This window comes from Microcaecilia unicolor, chromosome 10, assembly GCF_901765095.1.
Source record: "Microcaecilia unicolor chromosome 10, aMicUni1.1, whole genome shotgun sequence".
NCBI classification, from domain to species: domain Eukaryota; kingdom Metazoa; phylum Chordata; class Amphibia; order Gymnophiona; family Siphonopidae; genus Microcaecilia; species Microcaecilia unicolor.
Genome location: NC_044040.1, coordinates 205,917,574 through 205,931,195, shown reverse-complemented (window position 1 = coordinate 205,931,195; position 13,622 = coordinate 205,917,574). Strand labels below are relative to the sequence as shown.

Genomic DNA, 13,622 nt, shown 5'->3' with positions numbered 1-13,622 from the left:
AGATGGTGGGATAGGAATCGTGATGGAAAATAGATCTTGGATATCTGAGTTATTGCAGCAGATAGGAAAAATGGAAAGATCAGTTCGGCTTGGGGTGGGAGGTTGCCTGCTGTCAATGTCTGTGTTTCTTTAAAAAAAACAAACCTACACAAACACTTTTTTTTTCTCTTCAGAAGTGGATATCGCTATAAATTATAAGCAGGATGGGTCATATAGCATGCAGGTAAGTTGTAACATTATCTTACGGTAAATCAGCCTGATTATGAAAGTTATATAAACTGTGAGAGAACATTTCAGTACTTGCCCTCCATGGGCAGTGAAAGGCCAAATTTCCTGGTACCCTAGGAGGTGGGTCAGAATGGAGGTGTATAATTATACTGTCCAGGGATATACATTAACAGGTCCCATTTGGATCCCAGCTGCCAGTGCATATCCCTGAATTGATGCGGGGCTGGCTGGAAGGCCAGAATAGCCAGGCACATTGACTGATTTAACTGTCTTTTAGTGGCTAAAAGTAAAACATCGTTTTTGTCTTCATTTTTGAAGAATTATTTTCACATAACAAATATAAGTCCATTCGAATATAAGCCGAGATAACATTTTCCCCTAAAAAAAAAAGGGGGGGGGGGGGAATGTTAACTCGAATATAAGCCGAGGGCTTATATTCAAGTATTCCTCCCCCATGGTGACTGTCATTTCTCTCCCTTTTCCTTGTCCCTCCTCCTCCTCCCGCAGTGACTGACATTTCTCTCCCTCTTCTCTATCCCTCCTCCTCCTGCAGTGACTGGCATCTCTCCCTCTCCTACCTTCTTCCCTTCCACAGTGACTGACACTTCTCTCTTCCCTCCCTTCCTCCCATGGTTACTGGCACATCTCTCTCTTTTCCTCACCTACCCCTCCCCAAGTGACCGGTATTTCTCCTTACCTGTAAGCCTAGACGCTGACACAGACGCATACACAGAAGTAACTGCAAGCAGGGCTGGTCCAGGGACTTGGGCATGAACAGATGCTCAAGGACCTGATCAGCCCTGCTTGCAGTTACATCTGTGTCAGTGTCCAGGCTTACCGGTAAGGAGAAATGCCGGTCTCCATGGGGTGGGGGGTGGGGGGTGAGATGCGCCGACTCAACTATAAACTGAGATCCCAATTTCTGAGGTGCCCAAAAATCTACATCTTTGCTTTACCCTTCAATGTCAATTATAATGTTCTATTACGTATTGTGTTGACATTGTAAGTAGTATACCATGCCATACTTTGTATTGTTGTTCGAATATTTTTACTGCTCTAATTGCCTATTGCTCATGTTTGATCTATTCTTACTGTACACCGCCTTGAGTGAATTCCTTCAAAAAGGCGGTAAATAAATCCTAATAAATAAAATAAATAAATGAATGAATGTGAAAGTTGTACAGTTATATAGACCTACAAAATCACTTCATTTGAAACAGTATTATTTCCTTTAATGATTTTGATCTGTGTTCCAGATTCAAGATGAAACGCTCCACGTTTCCGGGGACTTGGTGAATGAGGGAGATTGTACATACCTAAACACATCGGTGAATGGGGTTGTTAGGAAATCCAAACTGGTCATTGTGGATAACACCATTTATCTTTTCTCAGCGGTAATGTGCAACCTGAAAACACTCGTAGAAGGGAAAATGTGTTCTTAATCATTTGAGCGTGTGCAATGAATTCTTATTTTGAAGAAAAATATATCAAACATATAAATTGCGAGTGACCGTACTCACCTGCAAATGCGCAGTAGAGATTTTTTTTTTTTTTGTTACATTTGTACCCCGCGCTTTCCCACTCATGGCAGGCTCAATGCGGCTTACATATTGTATATAGGTACTTATTTGTACCTGGGGCAATGGAGGGTTAAGTGACTTGCCCAGAGTCACAAGGAGCTGCCTGTGCCTGAAGTGGGAATCGAACTCAGTTCCTCAGGACCAGAGTCCACCACCCTAACCATGGGGGTGGAACAGAGAGGGAAATTGCGCGAAGGGGAGGGAACCGCCGAGGTCACTACCGCTCCCCCCCCCCCCCGAGGTTGCCGCTACCGTTCCCCCCACCCAGAGTCGCCGTCGCCACCCCCCCTCCACCCGGCCCGGGCCCTCTCTTCGCAATTGAACTTACAGCGCCGAAAACGCAGCAGGCAGATCAGCTGAGCTCCCGTCGGCCTTCCTTCCCTGCCTGTGTCCCGCCCTCGCTGACGTTACGTCACACGAGGGCGGGACACAGGCAGGGAAGGAAGGCCGACGGGAGCTCAGCTGATCTGCCTGCTGCGGTTTCGGCGCTGTAAGTTCAGTAGCTAAGAGAGGGCCCGGCCCAGGTGGAGGGGAGGCGGCGGCGGCAACTCCGGGGGGTGGGGGGGGGGGGGGGCGGTAGCGGCGACGGTGACGACCTGGCGAGGAGAGTAGCTGGAAATCTCACCCGTTTTAACTGGCATAACGGCTAGTACTTGAATATTTTTTAAATAGTAAGTTTAATTCTCTTACCATTCCTGATACTGTTAGTATAGTTTTGTTTTTCTACAGCAGGGGTAACTAAATAAATTCAGATCTGATCTTGTTAACCTTTTAAACAAATTCATTCTGAACTTTAAAAACTCCTTTCTCGGAGCTGCCTCAGTGACAGTGATGCGTGCTGCACTGTGGAGGACCTAAGCTTGATTTCACTGCTCAGGTCTTCCATCCCCTGGGAGGGGTGATAGTCATTGTTCAACAGTGCCACCTAGTGGCTAGATTAAGAGCTTGATTGCAGCAATCTGGAAAATGGAGGAGTAGCCTAATGGTTAGTGCAGTGGACTGAGATCCTGGGGAACTGGGTTCAGTTCCCACCGCAGCTCCTTGGGACCCTGGGCAAGTCGCTTAACCCTCCATTGCCCCAGGTACAAGAACATTAGATTGTGAGCCCACTAGGGACAGAGAAAGTACCTGCATAGAATGGGTACAGCGCTGCGTACGTCTAGTAGCGCTATAGAAATGAGTAGTAGTAAAGTGCTTGCTCCTGGGCTGAGGGCTATTGCTGCAATAACTGGGTTGAGTGAGGTAGGAAGAGATGTAAAGTAGGGGAGAAATCCCTGGGTAGTTGTGAATGAAGGCTCAAGATACCATATCATAGCTCTGGTTTGGATTGAACTGGAAATTATTTTGGAACCAGAATGAGGTCTGTGTGAGGCACCTGATCCTGGTAACATCATCTAGTTTCCTGGCCCTACAATGCTGCAAAACCCAGATGTAATGTCATTGGGACTTCCAGAGTCGTCGCTATAAAAACGTCAGTCTACTACAGTTGCATGGTTATGGGCGCATGCCTGAAGGGCAACTCCCCTTAGGAGCTCTAAGTGGAGCCAGACAGCTATGCTTTGATTTGGTGAGACCTCTCTGTTTTGTTTGTGATGGGAAAGAGAAAATAAAATAAAATATGAAAGACCTCCTTATGTTTAAAGGAGTGGTTAGGGTGGTGGACTCTGGTCCTGGGGAACTGACTGAGTTCAAGTCCCACTTCAGGCACAGGCAGCTCCTTGTGACTCTGGGCAAGTCACTTAACCCTCCATTGCCCCATGTAAGCCGCATTGAGCCTGCCATGAGTGGGAAAGCGCAGGGTACAAATGTAACAAAAATAAAATAGATACTATTGGAGATTCTACATGGAATGTTGCTACTATTGGAGATTCTACATGGAATGTTGCTATTCCACTAGCAATATTCCATGTAGAAGGCTGCGCAGGCTTCTGTTTCTGTGAGTCTGACGTCCTGCACATACATGCAGGACGTCAGACTCACAGAAGCAGAAGCCTGCGCGGCCACATTGGTGATCTGCAAGGGCCGACTTCTAAATGGAAGAATAGCAACATTCCATGTAGAATCTCAATAGTAGCAACAGTGGAGGAGTGGCCTAGTGGTTAGGGTGGTGGACTTTGGTGGACTTTGGTCCTGGGGAACTGAGGAACTGAGTTTGATTCCCACTTCAGGCACAGGCAGCTCCTTGTGACTCTGGGCAAGTCACTTAACCCTCCATTGCCCCATGTAAGCCGCATTGAGCCTGCCATGAGTGGGAAAGCGCGGGGTACAAATGTAACAAAAATAAAATAGATACTATTGGAGATTCTACATGGAATGTTGCTATTCCACTAGCAACATTTCATGTAGAAGGCTGCGCAGGCTTCTGTTTCTGTGAGTCTGACGTCCTGCACATACATGCAGGACGTCAGACTCACAGAAGCAGAAGCCTGCGCGGCCACATTGGTGATCTGCAAGGGCCGACTTCTAAATGGAAGAATAGCAACATTCCATGTAGAATCTCAAATAGTAGCAACAGTGGAGGAGTGGCCTAGTGGTTAGGGTGGTGGACTTTGGTCCTGGGGAACTGAGTTTGATTCCCACTTCAGGCACAGGCAGCTCCTTGTGACTCTGGGCAAGTCACTTAACCCTCCATTGCCTCATGTAAGCCGCATTGAGCCTGCCATGAGTGGGAAAGCGCGGGGTACAAATAAAAATAACAAAAAAGGCCCGGAACAGCAGGTACTCTCTTGTAACAACCAATGCTTGAACTGCTCGGTCAATGGCTTTTTCCTTATCAGCTCTGTTAGTGGAGCAGGCTAATTTGTTTTTTGGGGGGAGGCTTCCACTCTCCCCTCTCTCTGTGATTGGAGTTTTGTTTCCCACAACGGGGTCTCCCAGGGTGGTGCTTTCCTTAACTGGAAATCCCAGCAGATCTTCAGAAAGGGCATTGTTAAATGTCAGTATATCTAGTGAAAAACTTGTACATGCATTGCAATTCCGAAAGAACACGCATATAGTGCTCTAAAAGGGCACCGTGTCCGCCAATATCGCCACGCTGGAATGTGCGGAATGACCCACCCATGTAAAATCCCCCCCCCCCCCTTACAAATACATGCTATACCATTTGATTGCCTAAATTTATAGAATACCACTTACATGCTCAAATGACAAAATCCGATTGTGTTCTGAAAAAGTACGTGTGCTGTTAGTATACGATGGTACGCGTTGAGATATAGAGCTTATGTGTGGGTGAGTGAGTATACAGAAAGCGAGAGTGAAATTAATGGCAGTGGACAGGGATGGCACAGAGGTATGCCGTAGCAGCGGACTGAAGGCACTGAGGGGTTGCGTCTGAAAAGTCACATCCCCAAACGCAGGAATGTTGCAGAAATAAGAATGAACCCCAGACACAGTTAGATAACAGAAAATGATCAAGAAAAACATCACTTAAATGTGTAAACAGGAGAGTAAAATAGGAAGGAAGGGTAGACAGAGGGGAAGGCGTGAAGAGCGAAGGGGATGTGCCTGCTCCTCCTCCTCCTCAGTATTTTTTTTTCAGATTTTCTCTCCGACAAGCTGAAGTTTCGATCTTAACCCTGAAGCCTGGTTTAAGATTCACGTTGTCACTTTCCTTTTAAATTTGTAGGAAGGCAGTGCTCAGGTTGGCTTTCCAGTGCCCAAATATCTCTCTGCTGTGAGCAGCGTGGGAACACAAGGTGCTGCAGTTGCACCTATGACAGGAACGATTGAAAAGGTAATTGCATGTTCTTTCCTAAAGGGCCTGATTCTAGAAAAGAAGGCTGAAAATAGTGCTCAAATCTTTCTTAAATTGTGGTCTACAGGGCCAGCTCAATCAGTGAGTGGACTAGGCATCCACGTAGAACAGCGCAATTGTTTTTTTGGGGGGGAGGGGAGTCGGTGCATCTAAACAAGAATCATTGTGGCCAGTGTGAGGCCTTGAACATCTGTTTTGGAGAGGGAGGGACCCAGCAGATGTTGAGTATGTCTGGATGTTCAAGGCCTTGTGCTGGCTGTGATGAGTGCGTCTTTAGATATGCTCTGACTGCCATGCTGGTGCTGCCTTGGAGGGGGAAGAGAAGCCAATGAACACCTGGGGGCGGGGGAGGGGATGCTGAACACCTCGGAGGAAGGGGAGGTGCTGGACAAGGAAGGGGAGGGACTTGAGCCGTGCATTGATGGGGAAGGGGGAGCACATGGCTGAAGATTCACCTAGTGTGTCAGATGCCCTTGAGCCAGCTGTAGTGGTCTAGCTCAGGGGTAGGCAATTCCACTCCTCGAGAGCCTCAGACGGGTCAGGTTTTCAGGACATCCACAATGAATATGCAGGAGATAGATTTGCATGTACTGCCTCCTTGGTATGCAAATCTATCTCATACATATTCATTTTGGATGTCCTGAAAACCTGACCTGCGTGGGGCTCTCGAGGACTGGAATTGCCTACCCCTGGTCTAGCTATAAGACTTACTGAATGTATCCACTGTCAGTTTCAAGAAAAACATATATGTATGCTCATGGTTTTTTTTTTTCAGTAACAGGGCTTGAATTATTAAATGCATTACTGCTTGACGTATGATCTGAGTGGATTATCTATCTTTTTGAAAAAAACTGAAAACATATTTATCTAGACAAGTTCATAAAATGCTGTGTAATGTTTTTAAATGATTTTTTTTAGATTGTATGTTTTATTGACTCACACCTAGGATTGTAAAGATGGTTGGAGTATAAACATATCAAATGAAATGCAATACTTCAATTCACTAACGTGTAGGGGTCCTTTTACTAAGGCGTGCTAATGATTAATGTTCGCAAAGTGCTGCGTAACCCATTGGGCTGCATGGCACTTAATGTACACTGATTCACTAGCATGCCTTAGTAAAAGGACCCCTTAAATAATTTGAATCTTCTGATAACCATGCATCAGCCTCTGACTGACAGATGATATCTAATGGAAGGTGGCTTTCCCTTATTCTGGGTATTCATATGTGCCACAGCTCTGCAATCTGGCATGTCCACAGTATCTTTTCTAACCTGCTATTATATGGTGTCTAGCCTGACATGTGAAGTGCCTGAATTGTATCGCTAAGTGATTTCCACGTAACAGTCTTCTTTTGTTGTTTAGAGGAGCTGTACTAGCATCTTGTATCCAAATGCCCATGATCAAGCAGATAAACATTTTCTGTCTTTACTGAACGCTGCTATGCCATATTAATGATATTTAGGTATTGCGGGAGGAACCTGTTCCCTCTCCTCCCCCCAAACCCTGCAAAAGTTAGAGAAGAAAAGCTGACTTGATTCTTTGCATTACCAATATAATGCTCAAAACTGACTTGGCACGGCTCAGAGAGGGAAATATTATTTATTTATTGGTATTTATATCCCATATTATCCGAAACATATATCAGTTCAATGTGGCTTACATTCAGGGGTGTGCTGGTAAATTTTTAACAACAGGCTCTTTCTCTGGACGTAGCCAGCTCTGCAGTTGGAAGGGCCAGGGGTGGCGGGAGAGGGGGGAGCAACACTTGCCTCTCTCTCCTCCCTCCCTTCGTATGGGCACGCTAGGCATACCTTCCACCACTCCCAACGTCTTGCTCTGAGCAGCATGCTGAAACTTCTCACACGTGCTGGAGAAGTCCCAGCCTGCTGCTCAGAGCTGGAAACAAGGAGCAGGGAGCAGCAGCAGTCTATTTACTTGGCTGGCAGGGCTCAGCATCCCCACCAGCAAAGTAAAAGAGAATTCAGCAGGGGGCCCAAGCCCACACTTTGGGAGCCAGTTGTTAAAGTAGCCATGGAGGGCCCTACTTTAACAACCAGCTCCCAAAATTCTTAAAAACTTAACAACCGGCTCTTGCGAGCCTGTGAGAGCCTGCTCCAGCACACCACTGCTTACATTATTCAGTAACTGTTACAGTGTACAAGATATCAGGAGTTAAGAAGTCAGAAGTATAATTACAAGTTTGACCAGTAATGGTATCAATAGCGGATTTGTGGTAATGATGCGAACTTTAACCATCTGTAGAAAGGAACTTTTTTTTTTAAAGATTTTCGGAAGAGTAAATAATTATTTATGTGTCTTTAGAGAGTGCTCTAGGCTTTGTCTTTTTGAACACGCTTCTTGCTCCAGATAAATCGCTTTAGTGGAAAGAGCAACAAAAAACAGCAGCGACGAAGACAGGTGATGTCTTATAAACTAACCAATTTATTGAGGCATGAGTTTCGAGGGGCACAGTTCACTTCATCAGATGCATCCAAAAACAGCATTGTCTGGCTATGTGGCTCGAGTAGAATGGAATCATTACTTCAACGTAACAGAATCACAACTTGTAGAAAATCTGTTTTTTGTTAAATCTTCCCCACTTTAGGTATTCGTGAAGGAGGGCGACAGGGTGCAGGTGGGAGACCCTCTGATGATTATGATAGCCATGAAAATGGAGGTGAGTGCAGTGGTCATTTCCATGCTGGTGGTATAAAGAACCTGTCGCTTGATCCGATTGAAACAGAGGAAATGGTGATTATATTGTTTGGATTGTAGCAGGGGCGTAGCCAGACTTCGGTGGGGGGGGGGGGGTCCAGAGCCCGAAGTGAGGGGGCACATTTTAGCCCCCCCCCCGACACCGCTGACCCCCCCCCCCCCCGCCATTGCCGACCCGCCGCCACCTTTCACAACCTCCCGCCCTCTCGACCTCCCCTCCCGCCGCAAACCCTCCCCTGCTGCCGCCTACCTTTGCTTTTGCTGGCGGGGGACCCCAAGCCCCGCCAAATGACATCCTCTTCGTCCTGCAGTCAGTGCAGGACGTCAGCATGCAACAGAGCGAAGACTTTTTTGCACTGACTGCAGGACGAAGAGGATGTCTGTTGGCGGGGAGTGGGGTCCCCCGCCAGCAAAAGCAAAGGTAGGCGGTGGCGGGGGAGGGTTCGCGGCGAGAGGGGGGGTCGGGAGGAGGGTCCAGGATGAAATCTACGGGGGTACAGGCCCCCTCAGGCCCCACGTAGCTACGCCACTGGATTGTAGATGTTTAGAACATATAGAAACATAGAATCATGATGGCAGATAAGGGCCAAAAGGCCCATCCAGTCTGCCCTTCCTCAGTAACCACTAGCTCCTCCTTGTCCTAAGGGATCCCACATGCCTGTCCCACACTTTCTTAACTCCAACACGGTCCTCGTCTCCACGACCTCCACCGGGAAGCCATTCCACCACCCTTTCCATTAAATAGTATTTTCTTAGATTCCTCCTAAGCCTATTTCCTCTTAACTTCATCCTATGCCCCCTCATTCCAGGGTTTTCCTTCATTTGGGAAAAGCTCATCTCCTGTACATTAACGCTACTGAGGTATTTAAATGTCTCTATCATATCCCCTCTCTCCTGCCTCTCTTCCAGCATATACATATTGAGGTCCATAAGCCTGTCCCCATATGTTTTATGACCGAGACCGTTTACCTTCTGGACCGATTCCATCCTGTTTATACCTTTTCATAGGTGCGGTCTCCAGAATTGCATGCTGTACTCCAAATGGGGCCTCGCCAGAGATATTTATACAAGGGCACTATCACCTCTTTTTTTCCTCTCCTTATGTACCCAAGCATCCTTCTGGCTTTGACCATTGCCTTTTCTATGTGCTTGGCCACCTTAAGGTGTCTTCCAAGGCAGAACAGAGCGGCTTAATTCTGTTAAATAGTTTAAGCTGGCGCTCAAGTTCTACCATTTCATGTTTTGTTTTGCTTTCCAGTTCTACTTATGTCCCTCTTAGAAACATTTGAGTTTAGTTTTCCTTCCACACCAAAGTTTCAGTATATGCCATAGGTTCAGGGCAATACCGACAGCCTTTTTAAAATTTTTTTTTTTTTTTTGATCCATGCGCATATGCACATGGATCAAAATTTAGGCTCTATTACTTCAGCTTAGATTTGTCCCCCCTCCATGTCTATCTGCATGCGTGAATATCTTGAAAGGTAGGCGCGATTTTATCCTGAGTACATCTCTGAATCTCAATTGCTTATCTTTTACATTTCATCTGAGCTTTCACTGCTTGTCCACTACTGCAAACATATCGGTGGATTTTTGCTTTTCCAATCTTTGTATTCTTATAAGCCAAGACTAAAGTAATTTATTTATTTATTTTTATTATTTATTTAGATTTTGCTCACACCTTTTTCAGTAGTAACTGAAGGTGAGTTACATTCAGGTACACTGGATATTTCTCTGTCCCAGGAGGGCTCACAATCTAAGTTTGTACCTGAGGCAATGGAGGGTTAAGTGATTTGCCCAAGATCACAAGGAGCAGCAGTGGGATTTGAACTGGCCACCTCTGGATTGCAAGACCAGTGTTCTAACCACTAGGCCACTCCTCCACTCCATGTCTTCTGCCATGCACCTGAGAGCTCACCAAGCACCCTGGAGCATCCAGCAATTAGTTATATATTAGCACTGACAGAGTAATACGTATTGGAACACGATATTAAGGGGTCCTTTTACTATGGCACGCTAAATGCCGCGCAGACCATTGTATACCTATGGATTGCATGGCACTTAATGCAAACTAATTCGTTGGCGCACGTTAAATCCATTAGCACACATTAATAAAAGGACCCCTAAGAGCATCTTAGACAAATACGCTAACATAGTACAGAACCGTGCATTTACTAGCAAGAAACAGCAAAGAGAATGTATGTATTTTTTTATCCTATCTTTTCCAAAAGAAAACTTTTTTTTTTGCATTGTTGGATACGGTTAAAATTTGTACAGCCTGGTACCCTATTAGGAGCATAAAGTACCATAGAAATGCACATATTACCAAACTTTATTTCATGTAAAATTATATCGTGTGTGTGATACAAGAACAGCCCTGCTCGCCTAATGAAAAAATATCGTTTTTTTAAGACATTAGAATACAAGCAATGAATGAATGTTAATTGTACACATCTTTGCCCACAGCATACAATACGGTCTCCGAAGGCTGGCGTGATAAAGAAGGTCCTGTACAGGGAGGGTTCTCAGGCCAACAGACACTCTCCACTCGTGGAGTTTGCGGATGAAGAAGCCGAATCTGAATGATTTCCAGCGAACGTGTGTTGGAAAAAGAAAGCCTCTCCCAGGCAGCGTGAAAACCCTCTGAGGAAACACGCTGAGGAAATGTTCCTATTTCTATATTGTATATAATAAAAGTATGCTGTACATTAAATTGGTAGTTACTTCTGTATTCTTCAGCGGTGGCGTCAGTCACGAGAGTGTGTTTGCTGGGTATTGCTATTATTAACCGTCTTTTGTTCTCCTTCCCCCACCTCCTGCCTAATAGTGAGCCAAAGATGTGCTTCCAGCTGTGATGAGTGGCCTCTTCTGAGTCTGCAGCAACTGCTGTGCTGTGAATTGTTTCCTGCTAAATGAGAGGAGGGAAGGGAAGGGTAGCCAGTGCTGTCCCCTGCTTCTAACCTAAGCCAATAACACAAACATTCCCATCGCTTATTCTTCGTCAGTATCCTGCGTTCTTTGCTTATGTTCGTTATTGTATCCTGTATATTTTTATTGAAGTCACAGAAGTTTCTGTAGTCTGTTGCCATATAGTGAACATAATAAAATTAACTTGTTTGGGAGACTATTATTGCTATACTGTACAGAAGAGTCACATGTACGAATGGGAGACAAAATGATGTTCGAACTTCCTGACATTTTTCTAAATCTGATAACATTTTTCCCCCGCAACAACTTTTCTTCAAGTATTTATTTCCTTCCTGTTGTGAGGGATGAATTTTAATAAAATAACTCGGTTTCACATAATATATGCCATAATTGCAGTTGATTTGTTAAAATTAATGTGAAATGTAGGCTGTTATTACATACTAGTATATCCTTAATCCAGTGGTTTCCAAACCTGGTCCTGGAGGTGCCCCAGACAGTCAGGTTTTCAGGATATCCACAATGAATATTCATGAGAGAGATTTTGCATGCACTTCCTCCACTGTGTGCAAAGTCTCTCATAAATATTCATTGTGGAAATCCTGAAAACCTGACTGTCTGGGGCACCAGGACCAGGTTTGGGAACTGCTGCCTTAAACTATTCCCACACCCCATTCCAAAATGTCTTTATACTGTTACAGAAATAAAAATATTCTCACACACACTCTAATTGTGTATAGCAAACAAATATTTCATTATCTTCTTGAGTACAGCGTTTGGACTGTTGTCCGGACTGCCTTGTGAGCAATGAAACACAGTGCCTGAGTGAGAGATGCAAAATGAGTCCCAAAAAATAACCCATGACTGCATGTTCTTCACATTAATACCTTCTAAGTTTTATAACTATGGGCTGTAGCTAGAAGGTTGCTAGGCTGTATAGAGAGAGGTGTGACCAGCAGAAGAAAAGAGGTTTTAATACCCCTGTATAAGACGTTGGTGAGGCCCCACCTGGAGTATTGTGTTCAGTTTTGGAGGCCGTATCTTGCGAAGGATGTTTAAAAAAAATGGAAGCGGTGCAAGAAAAGCTACGAGGATGGTATGGGATTTGCATTACAAGACATATGAGGAGAGACTTGTTGACCTGAACATGTATACCCTGGAGGAAAGGAGAAACAGGGGTGATATGATACAGACATTCAAATATTTGAAAGGTATTAATCCGCAAACGAACCTTTTTCGTAGATGGGAAGGCGGTAAAACTAGATGACATGAAATGAGATTGAAGGGGGGCAGACTCAAGAAAAATGTCAGGAAGTATTTTTTCACGGAGAGAGTGGTGGATGCTTGGAATGCCCTCCCGCGGGAGGTGGTAGAGATGAAAACGGTAATGGAATTCAAACATGCGTGGGATAAACATAAAGGAATCCTGCTCGGAAGGAAGGGATCCCCAGAAGCTTAGCCGAGATTGGGAGGCGGAGGCGGGGGATAGTGCTGGGCAGACTTATACGGTCTGTGCCCTGACAATGGCAGATGCAAATCAAGGTAAGGTATACACAAAAATTAGCACATATGAGTTTATCTTGTTGGGCAGAATGGATGGACCATGCAGGTCTTTTTCTGCTGTCATCTACTATGTTCTACCAAGCTGCGGCAAAAGGGGGCCTGTGCTGGCATTGGCGTGTCTTTTTTTGACATCCTACATCTGGGCACTGATTATAGAATATGCTTAGTCGGCATTGATTTCAGCGCCAGTTTTTTTAGGTGCCTTATATAGAATCTCCCCCATTATGCCCAAATTCTGCTCCTGAGCACACGTGTTGTATAAGTACATGCTGGCTTGCAATGCGATTGTGCCAAGACTCTTGTGATAGGATTGGAAGCCTAACTCCCACAAGTGTACTTTGCAGGAGTTGCAATCATTTAATTAATCTCAATGGTAATCCCTGATAAAGCAAAGCACAAAAGTCCCGTCATGATTCTCATTAATATCACAACTGCTAAATTGGTCTTAAGAGCAGTGAGCTGCCTAACTTGATACAGGTGGATAAAGGCTTTTTTTTGCATAACTGATATCCTTGGACTTATGTTGAAAGTTACGAGTCCAAATGGACTTCATGACAATTTCTCTGCCTCGTCTCAGTTCCAAACCAGTTGTAAGCAGCCTATCCTGTCTACTAAGCCAGAGCAACTCTGACATAGTTAAGTTCAATTTAAACTAATGTTGATTAAGATAATTTGGCACTCCTTTGAGACACTCTCTGGGGAATATTATAGATGGCGCGTACCAATGGAGGCAAGGTCCCGAAACGGCAGCTCGGTGTGGACCTTATGCACCTAATTATAGGATGGCACCTAAGTGTATCCATATTTAACTGCAAAGGGGGTGTTCCCATGGGCGGGTCAGGAGCAGAGGCATTACT

The 13,622-nt window shown here is 45.1% G+C and overlaps 1 protein-coding gene across 1 annotated transcript in view; it reads left to right on the top strand.

The window, feature by feature from the left end:
• The window catches only part of MCCC1 (methylcrotonoyl-CoA carboxylase 1), a 61,327-nt gene extending 49,744 nt beyond the window's left edge, over positions 1-11,583 (top strand). Inside the window, exons 15-19 of the mRNA XM_030216209.1 lie at positions 174-223; positions 1,485-1,622; positions 5,434-5,541; positions 8,171-8,242; positions 10,744-11,583. Of these exons, the coding sequence (XP_030072069.1) occupies positions 174-223; positions 1,485-1,622; positions 5,434-5,541; positions 8,171-8,242; positions 10,744-10,863 (488 nt within the window). The 3' untranslated portion in view covers positions 10,864-11,583. The remainder of the gene's footprint in view (positions 1-173; positions 224-1,484; positions 1,623-5,433; positions 5,542-8,170; positions 8,243-10,743) is intronic.
• Positions 11,584-13,622: the final 2,039 nt, after the last annotated feature.